The 22,516-nt window shown below is 37.1% G+C and overlaps 1 protein-coding gene across 8 annotated transcripts in view; it reads right to left on the bottom strand.

Moving 5' to 3' along the window:
- CCDC171 (coiled-coil domain containing 171) overlaps nucleotides 1-22,516 on the bottom strand; it is a 152,025-nt gene that overhangs the window by 43,174 nt on the left and 86,335 nt on the right. For all 8 annotated transcript variants that reach the window (XM_031054283.2, XM_031054282.2, XM_031054288.2 and 5 more), the window contains 3 exons: nucleotides 21,258-21,403; nucleotides 18,258-18,312; nucleotides 5,794-5,925 (listed from right to left, as the gene is read on the bottom strand). In XM_031054283.2, the coding sequence (XP_030910143.1) occupies nucleotides 5,794-5,925; nucleotides 18,258-18,312; nucleotides 21,258-21,403 (333 nt within the window). The remainder of the gene's footprint in view (nucleotides 1-5,793; nucleotides 5,926-18,257; nucleotides 18,313-21,257; nucleotides 21,404-22,516) is intronic.

The following is a 22,516-nucleotide window of genomic DNA, read 5'->3' as shown; positions in this document are numbered from 1 at the left end:
TTTCACTTTCGCATTCCCTGGTGGCTCTCACCCTTTCTACCTCCTTCCTCAGTTCAACCACCTGCCTGAGCAGATCATTTATTTGCTCACAGCGAACACAAGCAGTGTCACTGGCTCCCTTCAATACAAGTGCCGGACTCAGAGATTAAAACATTTACTTATTTATGAGCATTTGAACTCAAAGTGCAAGAGCAAATTATCATTAAATTAATAAAGAATTGCTTTTCTCTTTAAATAGGGAAGGCAGGTTTGTGGTCAGTTAAGCACCAGCACATATTGACACTAGGTAGGAAATTAGTCCTTTTGGAGAGGAGAAAAAAAGAGGGGGAGAGCAGCCCAGATGCTGTTGATAGCAGCTCTTGAACTCCTTGCGAATGAAGACCTAGTTTTATTCAGCAGGAGCAGCATAGTCTGATTCCAGAGGAGGCAGCTTTCTGGCCTCTGTAAAGCAATGGATAGGTCCTTCTGTGGGTGAAGTGGTGGAAGTATAAGGAAAACACTACAAGTGTTTGCATGTTAGGTGCACACATATATAAAAGCACTACCTTTGAGGCTCCCTTAAAAAGTTTTCTCCTTTGTGAAGTGTTAAGAGGAAAAAAAAAAAAACCAAGCCCACGATTAATTGTTCTTTTAATAGACATGCATTAAAAAAATAAAGAAAAAGGCTCCAAAACAGAAGTACAAGAATTCTAATAATTCAGTTTTCAACCAGCTACTCCACAATTAATTCACCCCATTAAGTCCTCATGCCCAAAATGATTTATGTTTGAAAGACTTGCCCTATGCAGAAGATAAAATCTAATGACAGAAATATAATCTTACCTTTGAAATCACTTGCTTCTTCAATTTGGTTAGAATACTTTATTACAAGTAAACATGGGGATGAGAAAGTATTTATTATTTTAAGAAAAATTACCAGCAGAATTATGCATATCTTTTACCTTCTAATCTATCAAGTATAAATCTGAAAGTAATGAACAAGTGAACATAAATACAAATTAAGAAGCTCCTAATACTTTAAACTACATTTATATTTCACAATTAATTAGAAAAAGTGGACCTATAACAAATCAGATAATGCATGACTAAATCATACACTAATATATAATTTACATAAAATAAATGGCAGGAACCTACTCCTTCATAAATTTATGATTATATGCTAACTCTGAAGATATGTCAGTACTTGACTATATTACTACCACTGCTATAAGCCTCTATGTTATTACTTTTCATTTTTCATTTCAAACTACCTCAAAACACCTGAGCAATGCAAAGTACATATAAATCCCACATGGACTTCCTAAACCTGCACGAACAGATGGACACATGCTGGAGACAGGGGAGTAACAGAGGGAGCAAAAGGCAGTGGGGGAGAGAAGCTGACAGAAAGGAAGAGAGCCAGAGGCAGAGGGACAGTGTGGACAGAGAGGGTGACAAGCACAGTGAGCAGGGCAGCCGCTGCAAGCATGAGAGACTGGCAGAGACTGGGAGAGAGACGAAGCAGAGCAGCCGGCAGAAATGGACCAAAGGAAAGCATGAGTGTTTGTACAGAAGAGGCATCAGGCATGGCAGGGATAGCAAGAGCAACAGCAGCAGATAAGAGTGTGTGTGGCAGTGCACACACAGCAGTGAGCAAGTGTGCGGCACACATACAGTGGAGAGTGTGAACATAGGACACGGGGAGAGACAATGTGCAGGAGGGAACGAGAGCATGTGGCAGAGAAAGGGAAACAAAAAGAGTGAGAGACAGATGATCCACCTCAAACCCATTTGGACGAGAGACAGGACATCACAAGTCATAGTATCTTTCAAAATTAAGGGAGAGCTTAGTAATGGAAAATACAGATTTACCTGCTCAAGTTCTTGCTTAGAATAAACTAAAATTTTCCTGATATGCAAGGGTTTCCCAGCAGTAAGGTCAATCTTACATCTCAAGTGAAGAGCAGCACACAAACAAACGCTTTCTACTAAGACCTATGAATACCAGCATCTACAGATTTGTGTATATGTCCTTTTAAACCAGAACCATGCCTGTAGTCTCATCTTTACATCTGCTTTTTCATACACCACATAAATGCATTAAACATTCATATCATCATTAAAGTCACTTACAAAACTTGCCCATTTGGAAAAATGTGCAATATCTCAAAGGGTAAAATTATATGATTGCTATAGCTTTGAAACACTCGCCTGGTATTTATCAAATATCAATCCTGTGAAATAGCAACACAAGTTTATCCGTGAATATTGGCTCTCTTCCAAACCAACATCCAGAAGTCACACCATATACTTTAGCAAGCAGAGATTAGAGGAGGAAAAGGCCCACCATGCCAAATAGTCACCAAAAAAAGCACCACAAACTAATAGGGCCAATTAATAAAATATGCAAATGGAGACTTTGAAGACAGAGGTCAAAGTAGTTCCCATGACACAGAAAATGATTTTTTTTTCCCCAAATGCATATCTGTAAGCAGCTACCACTTGTGAACACCAGTCGCTGGCTGATCACACAGTCATATGCCTGTCTTTCACACATGCAGCAAATATGATTCTGTCAAGTATGGCTAGTTTCTTGTTGCCACTGGTTTTCACCAACAATGACTGAATTGATCTGTTACTTCTGTGTATTAGAACAGTTGGGACATGCTTCATAAAGACACTTTAAGGCAACCGTACTTGGTTTAAAGTACATCTCTGGTACCTCCTGTAAAACCACCCTGTAACAGTAGATGTAGAGCGTAATCTTACACTGATTTGCATGTTGTTAGCCTCTCCCTGTTTGGAAATCAAGCATTTACACATCAAGTATACATTATACATCCTACTGCTATTGCAAAACTTGAAGCAATTTTAGGTATCACACTAGAAGTTTCTTCCATAAAAGTTCTTACCCTTCTGCATCTAGAACTCCAAATAAAAGAAATTATCATGAGAGAATACCAATGTTTAATTATTTATACATGGTTTAAAACTATCTTTATTTACGGACTTTATGTATTGTTTTTATATCAAATTGCTTGCAATAAGTATTAAATACATATTTGATGTGAAAGTACTTCAGACAATTCAGACTGAATCTTCTGAATAACCACTTTTTCTGTGAGCCAATAACATTGTTTCAGAAGAGACAGTTAAGAGCACATTATCCTCTTCCTAAAAGCGTAGCATAGTTTGATTTTGTATTTTGTAAAGTGTTTATAACCTTTACTGGCTAATTTAAATACTGCTCTGCCAAGCAAGACTACTAGTATTAGGAATCTCGTATTATTTTAGTTGCTCTTTTTCACCCTATATCCTGTAGTTATTGGAGGCTTTATGTACAGTTCCACTTTCTGTCTTCAGTGGGAACATTCAGGCATGGTCATAGCAGCACACTCTAAATCATGTTCTCACTGAGTTCACAGTCAAGCACCCTAGGTTCATCATGCCAAACTTCCTTGTGCTTGTCTCCCCTAAAGCAAGCATATTTCTCCCAGGAAACTTTCATATAGAAGTAACAGCAATCTAAAAATTCTGAGACTTCCTGTTTTCCCAGTGACAAGGAATATAGCTCCATAAAGTTGCTGAGCCCATCAAGTAAATCCCATTCAAAAGGCTGTCAACAGCCACTTGCTTTCTGAAAAATTTGGAAAAAAAATGTGTATGCACATAAGAATATACTAGCTTTTTTTTTATTCCCTTCATATGATGATGAAGTGATACACACTGAATCAACAGTTATCAAGTTATTATTAATTACTGATTCCAGCCACCTACTGTGAACTGGATGCATGCATAATAAAAACAAAACAATGCAATCTCTTCAGTACTCAACAGTTCTGATACCCAGTGCTTCATCCCTATCATACTGTTTAAAGTAGGATCTTAATTTTTACTTTTTTTTTTTTAAAGAAACCACAAAACATCAACAGATCTAGACTTGGAAAAAAACTCCTTATGTCTAACACTTGCAGTTAATAAGGCCTTTAATTGAAATGCACTTGTCACAGACTATAAAATATATGTAGTAGTAGTGGTTACAGAGACCGTGCATGCAAACAATTCCACCGGTTTTAATAAGAGGTGTCCATAAAGTGATTGCTATATGCTTACCACATTCAGGATTGCAGAATTGCCCTTAATACAGTTTTACATACAGTGAAATTAAAATCATTTAGCTGACTCCCAGATATAAAAAAGGAAATTTTATAATATAATTTCTATAATGTAGTAAAAGTTATCAAACAGGCACTATGTAACTAGAGACAAAAAGAGGAGAGGGGAGGGAAAAGAAAAGGAACTGCACAGTGAGACAGACTGTGAACCACTGATGTTATTTATGTATGTATAGAGTAACCATGTGTAATAGGAGCTGTCAGGTGAACAAAAAGTGTGTTTACAACACTGCACCGCCAGTAACCTACCCAGGGCATATATTACTGTGTGTTAGTTATACCAGACGCACTTTGTACAGATGTGAAATACAAGTTTTTATACTTCTGTTTCTCTTCATCTCCTTAGAAAGAAAGAATAGGCTGTCTTCCAAATGCTTCTACAATCATTTTGAGGTCAAAAAAGAATGGGAGTTGGATCGGGACAAAAAAAGAAAAAAGGCAGCTACCACTGAATAGGCCACCAAATTAGAAAAGCATTTAAAAGCCTGTGATTTCCAGGACAGCTTCTTTGAAAAGGTGCCACCTGTGGAACCGTTTGCACAGCCTTAAAACCGATCATCACTGTACTGTACTAGGTAAGCATTTGCAACTCTACCCTCTGCTAGAGACATATAGCTGGGTTAACTAAGGTTCAGTGAGAAATGTCCAGTTTAGAATCTGCTTTTCTTGAACATTTGATTTTGTGACCCTGTTCATGCAATTATATAGTGTATCTAGAATAGACAATTTACAATAAATTAAAAAGGATATATAGCAATATACACACACTATGCAACACTTGCATTGTCTGACTTCTTTGCCTTTTACATTACTAGCTTTCCTCTCTGATTTGCACAGAAGAGCACAATGAAAGAAGTATGTAGTCACTCTGCCTTTCATTCTCTCATTGAGAAAACAAAATGTTCTGGCTTTAGCAATAATGTGTCACAAGAATGAAGTAATTCTGCACAGCTATAAAGACTAAGGGATAGTTTGTGTGTAAGAAGGCATGGCAGGCTTTAAATGCAATAAGGGGACATTGTACAGAATCCATTTTCAGAGCTGAAAATATGTACATTTTCAGTTCGTTTATCTTTTTTTTTCATTACTCATTGTTTCCTCCTAAGCAAATTGGTATTTTCAAACAGACAAGTCTTTAAACCTACATGAACAAAATAAAGAGCTTCCATATTTAAGTATTCCAAATAGGAATTTATTTTAAATCAGGAATGCTCAAAAATCACTATTACTGCTAAAACAGAAAATGGAAAAAATCTGATACTAACCAAAAAGCTGCACTAAAATCCTTTTTTTCTTTCCCTCCTCCCCCCCCCCCCCCTTTTATTTGTCTGTTTAAATTTGTGGGGGGGAAGGGGGAGTTGGGATACAGTGATATTAATTTTCAAATATAACATCCATATTTTTCCATGGTCCTATTCCCATCAGTTATTTAACATTACATGTGCAAAATTAAAAGTTTGCATCACCTCTGAAATACCGTATTCAAGAACATATATAGAAATTATTTCCCTTTCAACTGTTGACTGCAATAGTTTTGAAGCTTTTTGTTCTCCGCACATTCAGAGAAACCCAGCTTCTTGTTCTACCTCAGATACAAAAAAGGAAGAAAAGAAACAGGATTATTTTAGACTCTAACCTGAAATGCCACAACCTCTGGCCTGCCCTTCAGCCCTTCCACTGCAAAGGTCTCTAGGTGCAGTTTGGGTAGCTGCAGGGTGAAGTCATTCCTGGTTGCCGCAGTCCGTGACAGCAAGGTCTGATCTCTGACCTGAAGGGAAAAAAACAGCATCAATGGTAATTCCCCTTCAGACACATTAACTGGGATGAACTGGGTCCCCTTGAGCCCACTGAGTGGACTTGCATTGATCGCTGGACCTGAAATCCATGAATAAATTTAGGACTAATTGATTTTTCGTTGCAAATAAATCTCTAATTCAGAGTGCTGGGAGAGAATGTTAAAAAGAAAAAGCATCTTCCCTGGTCTAAAAGGAGAAGGAAAGAAGAGACACTAAGGGCTCACAAGCACACCTGGTACATACATTTCACAGATCTGACCCCTGTAAAAAACTTGTAAAAAAAGAAATAGTATTTGTACTACCGACACAAGCAAACATCAGCTAAGAAATTTAAAAGTTCATATGATCACACAAAGTGGGCATGTGAGTTCTGTCTACTGTAGGGAGATCATATCAGCCCTCTACAATAAGGTTCATTTAATTATCAATTCAGCTAAACCCCAGATTAAAATGAATAATCCTCAAACAAAGCAAAATAAACCGACCTGTATCTCTGCAATTAAGGGAAGGCAAAAAAAAAAAGCAAAATTAAAAAAAAAAACAAACAAAACCCCAAACAACAAAACTAAACAAGAAAAGAAAAAACAACATAAAACCCCAACCTGCTACTCCATTTCTTATCGTGGATTCACCGTGAGAAATAATGCACTAGTTGTTACTAATGGACTTTTACACAGTTTCTACCCATGCCCGCTCAGAACGGGCACAGAACCCGGCCACTCTGGTACTCCGCTAGTTCTGCGGGCAGCCTGGAGGAAGGGAAGGGTGGAACGACCCCCCCGCACAGACCCAGCTAAGCCCGTTGGTGTCACAGTGCCACCTACCGGCCACAAGCGGCACCGCAGGTAACGGGGACCCGCGCTCGCCTGCAGAGTGGCAGCGGCACCGAGGTGAAGCTTGGCAACGGGAAGGGATTAACGCTGTTGTCTCTAAACACAGGCACGCTTCCCGGTGTTGCACACGAGACGAATATCCCTGTCGGTATTTAAAACCCAACGTTCTTCCACATATAACAACACGTGTTTAGTCTATCGGCAGGCACGTGGAATTATAGATACTTAGCACATAACTTTCAGGGACACATAACTTACATTCATATACCATATGCTGCCACACACCCATTTTTCATTCTACTTAACACAAAAATTATCATATTCACCTCCAGGAGATCCCAGCAGTCAGATTAGATTCTAATACACATGGATAGACACAAATCCGTACAAATAGTATTTGTACAAATGAATGGATGAAATCTATTCACTTGGCAGGGACCATATCTGTTGAGTAGCAGTAGCCAATAGTGCAAAAATAATTTACTGTCTTTAACAACAAAATACAGTCTGATGCTAAATCATATACTGAATGTATACTAAATACATATCAATCAATAGGTACATTTACTAAATACTATGTAAAATAAATATCAGCTCTTCTTTGAGCCTCCGTTGCCCAAAAGAGCTCACCAAACATGAATTCAAAGATATGGCCATTCATTTTAAATCCCAGACTACTTTTCTGTAACCACTTACAAAATTATTTTTGTAAAATGTTGATTATGAGTGAACATGCTTCAAATAACAGTGCAGCCTTTGAAATCTGCTCTGATTGAAAGAGGCATGCATGTGTAAATCTACTGATACAAAGAAGAAAAGATTTTATTTTATTTGTTGCTCTGTTCTGTGGGAATAGGGAGCCCTACATTTCCCAGGTTGACCTAAAGAATTCCTGTCAATACCTGTGGCTGCCAAACATATGCACTATGATGCAATTTTTATAACAGGAAAGGTCTTCTACACGTTTTTGCACTCACAGTGCACTAGGTTCAGGATATACAGTCCTGTGGAACAAATACTGTCTCTAGAGTGTTCTGTCAGCATGTGTAATTCTGGTCAGATGTTAACCTTGCTGAATATAACAAAATGCATAACTTTAAATACACATATATATACACACACATACATACACTTGATTTACATTTTTACAGGTTATGTATCCCAACTTTTCAGTGTCGTTGCTGCCAGTATGCACACAGATAAAAGAAAACATTAATGTGGATTAAGGTACTAAGAATTTATCAACATCAAACCACCAGTGTTTTGCCTTCTACCCTTCTGAACCATAGTCAATAGATCTAAATATTTTACTGCACCCTGGCCAATTCATTGTTTGATGTTTAAAAACTCACACAGAATCAAAGAAAATTTATTAAATTTCAGCCCCCAAATGAGATACTATTAGCTTTGAAAGTCAAGTTTAACTGCGATATTGATGATTCTCTTTTTTCTGTGACAAAATTCACAAGGGAAATCCCTATGTCAAAGCACAAAAGCAGATTGCTAATACTAGAGGGAAAAAAACAGTGTATAAGCAATGTAGGTATAATACACACACAATACACACAGTGGAAGTCCTTTTAACCCTATTAATTTCAAACCCTCCATTTCAGTACTGGAGCCTGATACTCACTAAAAAATGAAATACAAAAGCATTTTTTTGTTTGGCTGAATTGTGTTAAACATGTGACATCATTAATACCACTGCACCAGAAAAGCACATACTAGCTCCTTAAAGAGAATGATTTTTGATACGAAAATTCACAACTAAAAAAAACTATCCCAAAACTTTCTGTGTTCATAAACTCTTAGATCATAAAAAGTTAATCCCATTATCAGCATGCATACTGAGAAACTGAAGCTAGAGCTTTCTTTTGAAAACCATCACTAGGGTTCAGGAAAAAGTGCAAGAACAAAAAGACTGGGCAGATGGTGTACAAATACCATCACATTGCTTCACTAACAGGGAAAACAGTCTTCAAGTTGACTACCTATTGGAGGAATGGAAAGCTACAACAGCCATGCTTGTGCAGAACCATGCTGGATAGGCCATACCTATATGAAAACCTAGTTAACTAATTTCATCACTTCCTGGCTGTATGCTTTTTGAGCTGCAGAAACACAATGGCAGGAGTTGGTAGACTGATTATTTCCTTATTTTCCAAGGAAGTAAGCACAGTACTCATACACACAAATTATGGAACTGTCAGGCAAAAGTAAAACTGGTGGGGTTTTTCGTTGTTTGGTTGGGTGGGTTTTTTTTTCTTTAAAAAAGGCTTTTTTTTGGCTGCTTGAGAGGAAGAAAAAACATTCAGTGTAGTTAAGCTTTATGATGCACATTTCACAGCTTTTTCATCTTCAATGACATTTTTTTTTTCCTCCACATGAAATCTAAAGCAAGATTATTTTATTTGAGACATCTCCTTAGGCTAAAGACCTAATGCTATCATCTAAAAACTCCGATCAGCCAATCAGGCTTACTGCAATGATTAAAAACACCTAAAACCAGTTTCACCTGCCTACAGTCAAAAATTAATAGCAAGAAAAAAATACATAAATGAATCTATATCCAAAGTTAGTCAAGATTTTGACTATTTCTGATTTTAGTAAACATAATTTTGACTGAGACTGTGAAAAGTTTCAGAAGTGATTCTGTATGGAGCATAATAAAGTACTGTGACAGCAGGCTGCTAAGTATCATTAGATTTTTCAGTTTAGCCTTACATAAATACTGTTTGAAAACAGGCAAAAGCACAAACAGATCCACACAACTCTAGTACAAGACTCGCAACATTTTAAATCAAAGGAGCATAGTGACTTATGACAGTGTTTAACTTTTTAATTAATTAAGAGAGCAACATAGAAGACAACACTATAGCCACTCAATTGAAAATCAATAAAGTACTGATTAACTCAGATCAAAGCTGAAACTGAGTAATAAACTGAAGTTACATTATTGACTGAACCAAGACATAGAATTTGATGGTCTAATTCTACATGTCCAAAAATTATCTTAAAAATTCACTGACAGGAGATAACAATAATTTTGCCTACAGTCCACTTCTTTGCTCACTCCTTTGTTTTTCCTCTGCATAGTTTCAGCTGCTATGTCCAGTTATTCCAACAGCAAGTTATAAATGGTATTAAGAAGTGCTTAGTCCTCCTTAACATCTTTGCCTGATTACTGTCTGAACAGTACACACATGAAATTTTAGTTCCTTATTTGGGCCTAATTCAATACTTCCTTATAGTGAAAAGAAAGCAAGATTAGTCCTACCACTATTTTTCATAGCATATCATAGTCAATTGAAACACTGAAATAGAAACCACGGTACAATGATTTGGTGATACATGAATGGCAAACAGTGACTTTGCTTGACTTTGAGATGACCATATTGCTGAGACAACAGAAGCTACAAATATGTTATGCAGATCATTCTAAAAGAGTCCAAGCAAAACGGTTTCTACCACACTTATGTGCTCTGCATGTGACATATAATAAAGAAAATGTTTTTAGAACTTTTTAAAAGGGAAGGAGGCAGTCTGAATGCAAGTCACATCTTAGTCTTGACAACAGTCATGTAGATATGTGGCTGATTAGCTGCAGAATGTTCGTACATCCAGGGCAGTATGTACAAGGGAGGTCATATCACTCAAACTAACGACATGCACATCTACTGAACAGTAGTCCTTCACCTGCTTCAATGAGAAGCACTTCAATAGAAGTAAGTTATATAGTAACTTATTTGAAGGGGCAAGTTTTTGTTACAGTGGCACAAGCGATCATGGAACTAAGGAGAATAATAAAGAAGTATGTACACTGGATAACAATTAAATTCTTCATGAACACTTCCTAATTTTTTAATGTTTAGTTATGGCTTGTTGATGTTCTCTTACTCTATACGAAAAAATACAAATAAATATACATTAATGAAATTGCATCAATAGTACTGAATAGTGCTGGTAACAGTAGTGCTTCAGGTAAGTTGCCAACGCAGATGACCTTCCTACTGTCATTCCTGAGTCTGGGCTCTCTAGAAAACAGTGATCATACCTGAAGTGTTAGCCCTTTAAGGGAATACAGACCCCAACAGATTGGCTGAAGGACCTGGCACATGCAACATCTGAAAAAGTATAGACTAAATGCACCATGATGGATCCAAGAGACAATCTGTTAGTATCATTTGCTCATAAACACTAGAGTCTGAGTCTGTTCTGAAAATAAGGAAATCACTCAAAAAAATATATACTCATCTTACTGAATGTGGGCCTATATAATCACACACGTATTTTCCATTAGGATGTTTCAGCAATCAAGGACCACTCCAGAAGCAGAGAAACTGCCTGTGACAAGATTACATTGCTTAAGCTGAAGGCACTTTAAATCAAACATACGAAAAATGGAAAACTATAGCCATAATTAGAAAGTGAAACAGGCGAGGAATCACGCTGGGAACCAAACTAGTCAATTGAAATGCAAAAAAAAAAAAAAAAAACTCTCAAACTCTTTTTTCTTTCTCCTCCCATCCCCAAGAAGGCCAAACCAAACTACACCAAATCACAATGTATCTTACTTAGACAAAACAGTGCTTCACAGAAGGGAAAGGGAAAAAGAGGTACATGGTACAGGTGAATGGGTAGTCGTTAAATGGCCATCACAGTTCTGTTTGAGTGCCCATTAAAGGCAGGCAGATTGTTTCATACTGTTTCATCATAACAAGGAATACATCTCCAAACCCAAGGGTCTGAATTCTGAGTGGAATTTCTAAATCACATTTGCACATACCCTGCTGTAGGTAGCCATATGTGAATGTAATTAGGTATACCAAATGTTTCACTTAATTAAAAATCTACTAAAAATATCTGTATTAACATACATATTTTGTGACTATCCTTTCTGATTAATTCAAGATTTCTCATATTACTACATATGCACACTACATACTCTGCTGAATAACATGTTAATTTGATCCAGAGTTGTTTTTTTGCAGACACTGACCACTGCACCTAAGCTTCATTATAGTTGCAGGATATGCACTGCAATACATCCCCTACAAATGGATTTCAGTGACCTTGGGCTGAATATGAACCTATATCTGGAAAAAATAACAGTTAATATACTCAGTAATTCCACAGTTCAGTTCCAAACAAGGATTTTTCCTTACTGAAGGCAAGCTACACAGAGTATTCAGGCTTTTAAAAATATATATATATATGAAGAAGACAAATGCAACCTGACCATCAGATTAGTTATTTAGATATATATAAACTAAAAACAGTTAAAGCACATGGATATGACATTCGGCAATGACTTATCTTTAGTTTTTCAAGGTTTCTAAATCCCTCTTGAGCTGGAGTACCATTTTTAGCTTGGCTAGGTCAGAATGACACTGAACAATATGAGTGATGACACACTAGACAGCTATATGGACAGAGTTGTCATCAGCAAGCCAGCTGTGCTAACACCTGTATGTCCTGCACAACTGATCTTTAGGAACAAGGATCAAGAAAGTCAGATTACTAGGGGGGGGAAACAAAAGTCATTCATAAACATTTAAATGAGGATGTGCTAATTTGAGATGGAAAAAGAGAAAAAGTAATCTTGTTACTGCAGTTTTTTCTTAGCACAGAGAAATAACAGCTTGTTTCCTACTACAAACTTCTTACAGCAGTCATTTAGAATTTTAATATTCTAACTGGGTTTTCTTTGTGATTTTATTGCATGTGCACATACCCACTGTATCACAGACTTGCAATAGCGACAGTTTAAAACAACCAAGGACCACAGTGATGAGCAGACCCTGAGCACACACCCAAGCAGGCTTCGCTCTGTTAATGTGTCTGAACATACAGAAGAACCAGCCTGGGGAGTGACATTAGGCTCGGGAAAAATTTGCAAGTTGAGCTCTCTAAAACGAAAGCTTTTAAATCATTATTAACTAAGTAGTATGATGGACTACAGATCCCCATTTGTGGATTATCAGTACCTCTACAAGTATTAGGTCACACTTATTGAAGTCTGATTGTGACAGCTAACTTAAGCCTTGTAAATGTTCTGTTTTCTCAAGTCCTGATCAGTTTGTGGTCTTCTTGCTCAAACTAATGACACATACACTGAGTGTTTTTACTGATGTAGTCACTTGTATATGGATTTATACCTATTGTAAATTAATTTCTCACAGGCCATAAAACCACCAGCATAAAGAAATGCATTTTCTTGCTACAGACCACGTGAGAAATAGCAATCTAATGCTACCTCATTACTAATTGTCAAGTCTTCAATGGTCTCATCCCATCCCCAACTGTCTCTTTGTTTTAAACACATAATTAAATTACATAGAGAAAGATACGCTTTTCTTTGTATTGTACAAGTATATAACAGTAGGGATCATACAGTGTTCAGATTTTTTTTCAACTGATAGAACTGTGGGCCGCAAGCATAGCCAGTTTAGGGACATTTCGGAGAAGACAAGAGGGGTGGAAAGGGAGCAGCAGCAAGGCAATAAAACACAATAGTGGAAGGATTTCAAGGCGACTGCTGATGGGTCTGTGTGGAAGCTGTTCTGCCAGCTGGCGTATGAACCTTTCAATCAGCAGAAATGAAGTGCATTACAGAAGTGTATGAAGAATAATATTTTTGACGAGGTGCCAAACAGAAAAGAGAACAGTGGATAGGTGCTTTGATCCCTGAACTGTCCCAAAACATCAGAATGGGTTGCTAACCAGTACTGGGAAAAAGATTCTGGGGGAAATTTTTTGTGCTTTTTATGGACTTATTATCACAGCACATCAGCCTCACAGGCTAGTGGCTAACAGTCTAAGCTTGTGAAGATAAGGTATTTTATTAACCTGTTAAAATAGCCAAATCCTAAGCAGTCAGACCTGGGACAAGCTGAAAACTCTGCCAGGCCATAAAGTTTGTCAAGATGTTACTAGTGAAGAGTGCAGTGGGAAACAGAAACAATTTTCTGTCTCTGTGCAGGCTGACTCACTGGATAACTTCCCATGGTAGTGTTTTGCACAGGCAGAGTTTAGAGAACAGGGATTTAGGGAGGCTGAAGAAGAAGCAGTTACAGCATTGTATCAGGTATAGGTGCCCAGGCACTTGCCCAGGGGCTGCTCTGTGCTGGACACAACTGTTTCCAGCCATCTTCAACAGACCCACTGCAGGGCACTGCTGAGCCCCTCAGCCATGATGGCGGCCCCTCTATGAAAATGTACTTACAAAAGGGCAAAACCTACCAAACAGGCAGAGGAGGAGGAGGAAAAAAAGAGAGGAATAGCCCTGCGAACACCCAAGGCAGAGAAGTGGTGGGGGAAGTGCTTGAGTCACTGGATTAGTGGATAGAACATTATTTCCCTGCAACCCACAGAGAAGGCTGTACAGAAGCACACATCCACAATGTCGACAGTGGAAGACCCCATGCTGGAGCAGGTGGATAGTTCCTGGAAGAACTGAAGTCCATGGAGAGCCCACACTGGAGCACAGAAACAACATGAGGAGGAAGGAGCAGCACAGAAGAGCTGTTACAGACTAAGTCCAATTCCCTGCCCCACATCTCTCCACATTACACCTCAGAGCATGGACACAAGAGTCAGGAGTGAAGCTGAGCCTAAAAAGTAGATGGACACCATTTTTTTGTCTTCATTTCTCACTATCCATATCTATTTTAATATATAAAATAATTTTCCCCAAGTCAGCTCTGGTTTATTTACCTGTGACAGGAACTGGTATACAGTCTCCCCAGCTATTATCTCAATCCCTAAGCTTTTCTGATTCTATTTTGTACCCCTTCCCTATTGAGGAGGAGTGAGAGAGCGGCTGGGTGGGCATCTGGCTGCTGGCCAAGGCTAAGCCACTACAAACACTCCAACTGAGAAGCAATACAAGGGGAAGACAGAAGATTTTAGCAAAGGTAGAGTAAAATTATTTCTTCTACTAGTGGGTTTACTATAACTTGTAAATCTTTATCTACACATGTGAAGGAATACAGTTGTACAGAGTGAACAGATTTAATGTCTTTTACTCTGTTTATGCGAACAGTATTAAAAAATAGAGAAATTAATAATGAAATAAAGTTTGCCAACAACTACAACATGGATATATTTATAACAAAAATATTTTTTGAAAGTAAAATTTTAAAAAATTATTTATTCTTCATGCACAAAAAAAGGACTGCAGATGGCTCTTTAAATAAGATACTTAAATACGTTTTTTCTTGATGAGAAGACTTTTCAGGAAACTCTACATTTACACTTTAAACAGATGGATTTTCTTCCAGTAAGACTTCCAATAAAGATTTATTTATTTGTTACCATTTTGCGTCTTGCATTCAGTTTTTTTCTTTTTTTAAAGGAATTGGTCAACTCACAGATACAAATCCTCTAAATACAGAGGAAAGGAGAAAAAAAGAAGCACCTGTTTTCTGAATGCAAATGAAAAACAAAGAAAACAAACAAATGAAACACAAAAAAAAAAAAAACAAACAAAAAATCACCACCACCAAAATTCTTGTGGTCCTTTGTTGCCCTTGGTAACGTTGTTTTGGTGGTTGTTACTATTATTATCAGGTAAAATATTCATTTTGCACTTTGATATTTGTCCTCAATATTTAGATGGTATAAAACCAAGAAAGAGCTATTATTTTAATAGTATCAGAAACTCTTGTACAAATAATCCAGTTCCAGGAGTTAGATGAAGATAGCTAACATGACAAGATCCAGTATAAGACAAAAAATAACCTTCTAAAGAATATCTTGCAGGTTACGAAGGATATGGAACTAGCTGCTAAGAACAGTTTCTCTCTTAGAATAGCACATAATAAAGTTCCTCACCATTTATGCTTCACAAATATTCATTATAATTTTTAAAAGATGGCCCTGAAATGGTCTTAAAAGAATAATTCTGGGCACAAGCATGCCCAAGCACTTGTTGACAAAGCCAAATATATGATACTAGATTTTCCATCCAGTCACAGGGGGCAAGAAGTGCTGTAAATGATCCCTTGTCTAGGAGCTGTACTGGAAGTATGCAGAGAGATTGTCTCCCTCAGCTGCACTTGTTCTTGCTTTGTTTGCTGAATGTTACACTCAAGCACACCCAAAGGCAGACTGCTACCTTCCGGAATTCTTGCAGTGAGAATGTACATAAACGAACAGAGTCGCTTTAATGGATATCAGTATACACTGTCTTATTCTAAGACTATGAAGGATGCCTGTAAAACCCCTCTGAGCGATATAAGCAAAAATTTAGCATTATGCATTGATAACACAGATCCTGCAAGTGATGAAGTGGAATTTTGTGGATATTTGGTCATGAATACATCAATGCAGAAATACCACAACGTTCAATTTATGAAGATAGGCTGAGAAAGTTGGGGCTGTTCAGCCTGGAGAAGAGAAGGCTGCGTGGAGACCTCTTAGCAGCCTTCCAGTATCTGAAGGGGGCCTACAGGGATGCTGGGGAGGAACTCTTCATTAGGGACTGTTGTGACAGGACAAGGGGTAATGGGTTCAAACTTAAACAGGGGAAGTTTAGATTGGATATAAGGAAGAAATTCTTTACTGTAAGGGTGGTGAGGTACTCGAATGGGTTGTTCAGGGAGGTTGTGAATGCTCCATCCCTAGCAGTGTTCAAGGCCAGGTTGGATGAAGCCTTGGGTGGCATGGTTTAGTGTGAGGTTTCCCTGCCGATGGCAGGGGGGTTGGAACTAGATGATCTTAAGGTCCTTTCCAACCCTACCTATTCTATGATTCTATGATGCTATGAAAGGTACCTGCAGCTAATAGTAGTATTCATTCAATTCCAGATGATTCTGAACTTTATCCATTTTCTTTTGATTTCTCTTTTGTAAAGAAAAGCAGTTCCCAGAATTTCTACGGTGGAAAAGACAGGCTTGAGGTTCCTTTAATAGTACTTAATCTACTTCATCATGTTTTGATGTTTCACTGTGTAAGAAAATCTTTAAGAACAACAGTGTAAACTTGATAGTTTACACATAAGCCAAATTCATTGTTAGATAATTAGGTACCATTATGATGTAGGGTTTACATTTCAGATAGTTCCAAAACAAAGATCAATAATTCCCCTTTATTTTTCCAGGAGAGGTGGCATGTCAAATTATGAATGATTTACAATCAATTCTTCTCAGTTCCTGCTGAAAGAAGCATCCTGACATTTCTAACTCTTACGTTTTCTTCATTCTTTAGGTTGACAAACCAGAAAGGATAAATTACTATTCAATAATAAGTGATTTAGGCCTAACAATTATGTATATCAAGAACTAAGAAGCAGGTGTGGTAACTAACATTCTCAAAGAAAGATGGCAGTTCCTAGATCCATCCCCTGCATCAGAAAAATCAGTGCTAAGCACGTGAACTTCCCTTGACCTTTCTCCAAATATTTCAATCCTTGTGCATTGAACGGCACAGCTTTCTAAATCAAAAAGTAAACCTGCAAGAAATTCTCAAAGCCAAGGATGTTACATGCACATGTTACTGTAACAGAAGAGCACTTTCTGCATTACATACATTTTCAATGCTTAAATGAAGCGAGTGTAAAGATGGGTACAGAAACAAAGACATTACTTGATAGCACAGATTGCAACACCTAAAGCACAGAGTTTAGGTATTGTCACTTTTTGTGAACATTAAAGAAAAGAGGAATTTGAAGAAGGTATCTGAAAATTCATTTGACAGTAGTTTGGGTGGACACAGAAACTAAGATAAGAAGTAGATTCCCATGTTGCTGGGAATTCAAGATGTTTATAAGGGAAATTAACACTTCAAGGTAATAAACCCACTTTCATTCTATGTTGCACTGGACTAAGAACACTTACAAAACAATCAGAGCTACAGTTAAAAACAACACCTGTAATTAATATATACAGCTTTGTTAAGCCTTCAAATAATACTGTGCCAGGGCAAAACAGGACAAGTCAAAGAGAACTTAAGATCATTACTCAATTTAAAAAAGGTTTTTAAAAATGTATCATGAAAGTTTTTGATTACAGCTCATTATTTACTGTATTTTCCATATTTTATTTATCATGTATCAAAGATTAAAGTAGCATGGGTAAAGCCAAATGTCTTATGGCCACCACATACATGACCTCACCAGATGACCTTCACCTTACTCAGTAGAGAGAGTTACCAGCAATTACCAAATGTCTGGATGATCAGTAGTCTTCATTTAGTAATCAGAAACAGTGTTCAGCTGAGGTAAGGAAGGTGAGTTTTGTAATAAACTTTATATTAAGAGTAAAATGTCAGAGTGTTATAAAATTGTATTTTATTTCACCAAGTATGAATATTTTTTTAACTTGAAAGAAATTGAAGGTGGAAACTTCAACTCTAAGGAAAGAAAGTTGCTTTTTGACAATATCTACGCCCCTACTTCCCTGAATATAAGCAGTTCTAAAACCTCAATGTGCTGGAAATACAAGTGCAGAGCGAACACTTCAAATTCTTACCTTATGAAGAGTGGCTTCCACAGATTTCATGTGACTAATTATCAATTCTTTGTCTCTATTACAAGAGAGAAAACAACAAAAAAAAACACAGTTAACTGAACTGAAACTCTACTGATGTAGAAATTAATTTTCTGCTACTTTTATAACCATCACCTCTTTAAAAATAATGGTTTATGACTCAAACTGCTATGTTTGTATCTTTTGTTTTTATATCTCCAATGTAAACCCTAAAAAATGTTCCATGGACTACTACACAGCACAGTTCTGCATGAAAGATGATTCTGTTGTGGATAAACAACTATCATGTTCTTGGAGAAGGAAGCTGCAGTCTTGAATAAAAATGACATGTTGACTGGAGTCCAGGCTCTAGCAGGAGCATACTACATATTCGTACTGGAAAACACTAATTGTGTAGTTTTCACCAGTTTTACGGGCCTAACAACTATGTACTTATATGAATGTCTTCCTCTCTTCTGTAAACCTGAACATTCCACTTGTCCTTTTCCAAAAGAAGTCCAGTCAAGGAACCTATCCTTATGAAACAGAAGTTTGGCCAATGCAATTCTACTTTCACACCTTTCAGTAGATTAGGGCTTCAGTAAGAAAGACAGCTTTTATCAGTTATGCTCCCATAAAAACCCTTGTTCTCATCTGATGAATTTTCGAAATAGAATTAAAGTTGTGCCATACCATTAGACTAAGGAGAACAGAACAGCATAACCAACAAAACAACAGAGAAAATCAAATGGAATCTATGCCAGAAAAGCTGATACACCTTAATATTCCAGAACTGTCTTTTACCTTGCTAGCTATGTGTTTTGTTTGAGCTCTCGCAGTTCCGAAAACAGAAGTCACAGAATTCTGTATTTGTGTGGAAAAGAAAAAGACCTTTAAGGTCAAATCCAACTGCCAAGTCCACCACTAAACCCTAATACAACATCTACAAGTCTTTTAAATCCATGTCCCTAAGCACCACATCTACATGTCTTTCAAATATTGCCAGGGATGGTGACTCAACCACTTCCCTGGACCACCTTTTCAAATGCTTGACAAATGTCTTGATGAAGAATTTTTTCCTAATATCAAATCTCAATCTCCACTGGTACAACTGGAGGCCATTCCCTCTTGTTCTATCACTTGCTACTGGGGAAAAGAGACTAACACCCACCTCACTACAACTTCCTTTCAGCTAGCTGTACAGATGGACAAGATCTCCTTTGCGCCTCCTTTTCTCCAGTCAAAAACATGGTGTTGTTCTGCCTGGAATGCCTATTGCTTCCTCATTTGTTGATCTATACTACCCCAGCAGCAAATACATGATGGTGGCCAGAAAAGTAGGAATGGCTTTTACACTCCTGATAAAGCTGTTAACATAGATATTCTTCTTTGCAAGATCCTGCCTTTATCTGGACTAGACTGACAAGGACACACTTCTGTGCTGGCTTCATTTACGTAGTGACTGCCAGTTGTCTGGGTGAAGTCAGTTCTAGAGAGCCAGTTCAACATCATTAATTTTTAAGTTAGTTACTGACATAGAAGTCAGTCTTTTCTTTGCATATTCTCAGGTGTTCATCATAAAAGGAAATTATTTTCAGATGGAAATTTGGACCCATGTTAATAGATATTTTTATTAAAACTGCCTGCTGCTCTGGAGGAAAAAGGAATAGAACTGCGGGCCACCACTGCAAGACAATCAAGATAGCCATTCTCAGAATGAGCCAGCCATCTGATATCCTTTAAAGCTGCACAAAAGATTAGGAATGAACCTGAAAGCCACCCAGGCATTTCTCACAATCACCCAGTTTATGGAAGAGGTATTAAAGTAAGATTTTCTGAACAAAAGTGAAGCCTCCTTCACCTCCTCCTATGTTCTAAAGGGTTAAAAAAGACATGTGCTATGAAAAGCTGGTAGAACAATAAATGGTATGGGATTTTTCTTTGTCAATATTCAACTGATACAATACACAGAAGTAGAATCAATTTAAAACAACTTCACACTGAAATACCCTTTTCTGAATATAAGAAGGGCCATAGGAAATGATCGTCACAAGAGTACATAAAATAGGTTGGGGCAGGATGAAAGGAGCAAGCTTTCCTGAGCAAATCCTTCTCCAGGTCACATCTGCATTACTACACTCATGCCAAGTAACTTGTCATTTTAATTAGCTTCTTAAACATTTCACTGTTAACTATATTAATGACATTATTTCAATTGTGCATGAACACCTTAAAGCTTCTAAGGTATTGTTTTCTAATGTCAAATGTACCCCATGTACCATGAGAAATGCTAATTTAAACTTTTTTAAAATCTTAGCTATAGACCAACAATATCCAAAGTACATACTACAGTAACAGTAATAGATAACAAATAGTTATGTTTTTTATCGGACTATATGACCCTAAGAGGTTGGTAATAATCTCATTCAAGTCAATAAACACGTTTTGACTACAACCTTTTCAAGACTATGATTATGGTATAAAAAGGCACAGGTTTTATGTCTAAATCCAAAACTCTATGAGATTAGCAGAAAGATCTATCCTCTTCCACAGATAACGTCCAAAATCAGTTTTCAGACCCTCTGACAGCTAAGACCTGTCATGTAGCTGACATTTCTGCATTTATTATAAATAAATTGTATCTCTCTCAAAAGACGTGGAAATAGAGGGGGGAAAAAAAGCAATGATTTCTTAAATAAACAGTGTTGGGCATCTGCAAAAGAGATGCTGTTAAATCAGTAAGATAATTAGCAAACCAAAATTCACATGCTATTTCAGGACCAAGAATTTGGAACACTATTATGGGATAACTACAGAAAACATACCGTGTAGTATCCTGAACTAACAGTTTTCTTTTTAGAAGACTATCACTGAATTTCAAAGAGAGACAGATGTACTTTTGTTTTCTAGAATTACATTAGCCAGGGCTAAAACCCTGTGCATGAAAGTAAGAATTGATCTTTTGTCTGTTTTAAGTGATCTCCCCAAGGTCTCAGCACTCACTTCGCTGCCATGCAGAGGGCACTCTCTGCATCATGGATGCTCTCTTTCAGTCGACGCTTGTCCTGCTCCAGCTGGGTAAGAAGTCTATTGAGCTGACGCAGAGATTGATCTTTTCTTCTCAGCTCCATCTTTGCCTCTGAGAGTCTCTGCAGCAGACAGAAAACAGAGTTACTTGTCAGCCCAAATAATTAACTTGAATTTATGCCATAGGCTATTAAACAAACTGGAAAACAGACAGACTGTGAAGTAGATTTGGACCATTACATACTAAGGTTTTATGAATTCTCTAGTAAAAATATTGCAAACTCAGAACCACCCAGTTTCTAGTATATTGCCTATGTTTTGTAAAATAAAGTGATCTACTGGTCAAACAGGTACATATACTATGCTACAGGTACAATATTTAGAAATACTAAATCTAAACACAGTAGAAATAAATCAAGAGTACAGCATTACAGAAAACAGCACAGCCTCAAAACTTGTTTTAAAACGAACATTAAAGAAAATAACTGACAGAGAAAAAGAACATAAACAAAGTAGCATTTACTTAAATATTCTGCCCTATTCTGTAATTTGAGGATTCAAGGAATAAGAATCTAAAATTCCATTACTGCATTAAGAACAGTTTTGCAGCAAATTTTGAATAAATCACTATTTTATAGTGCTATCAATATTTTAACATTAATTTTCCAATATGCAAAATAGTGCATGTATTCTTTTAATGTTTCTCTTCAGCTTGGAATTAACACAACATGCTTTAAATCAATTCAGATTAATCCAGGAGATGATAAATAGCACTAAACAGAACTAATTAATATAGAACCTGGCTAGTTGCTTCTCCTTTCTGTTGGATAATCAATACTTTTATAGACTGCAGTATTAACAATATGATTTCATAGTTTGCTAAATGTTACACTTACAGCTGTTAACTGCCTTTTTAGAAAGAAATTATAATAGGTGGCTATAAACATTATTGTACAAAATGCAAATTCCCTTTCCGACTCTAAACTCATAGGATAGAAAAGTCTGCACTGTTATAAGACTGAGCTCTTGCACCTTGTTTTTAAAATTTATGGGTATGTTTTCTGCTTAAGTTCTGAGAATGTTTGGCATAATTTGCACTCAGGGGTACTTGACCTGGACTGTGGAAGACAGAGATGATGTATTACACTGTAGGTATGTATTAAAAACAGCATATAAAAAGGCTGATAAAAATTTGGAGGGCACAGAAATCTTAATTCCTTTGAAAAAGCTTTACA

The sequence above is a fragment of the Melopsittacus undulatus genome, chromosome Z, assembly GCF_012275295.1.
Source record: "Melopsittacus undulatus isolate bMelUnd1 chromosome Z, bMelUnd1.mat.Z, whole genome shotgun sequence".
Lineage (NCBI taxonomy): Eukaryota > Metazoa > Chordata > Aves > Psittaciformes > Psittaculidae > Melopsittacus > Melopsittacus undulatus.
Note: the sequence above shows the minus strand (reverse complement) of the source record. Positions and strands in the feature narration are given on the sequence as shown.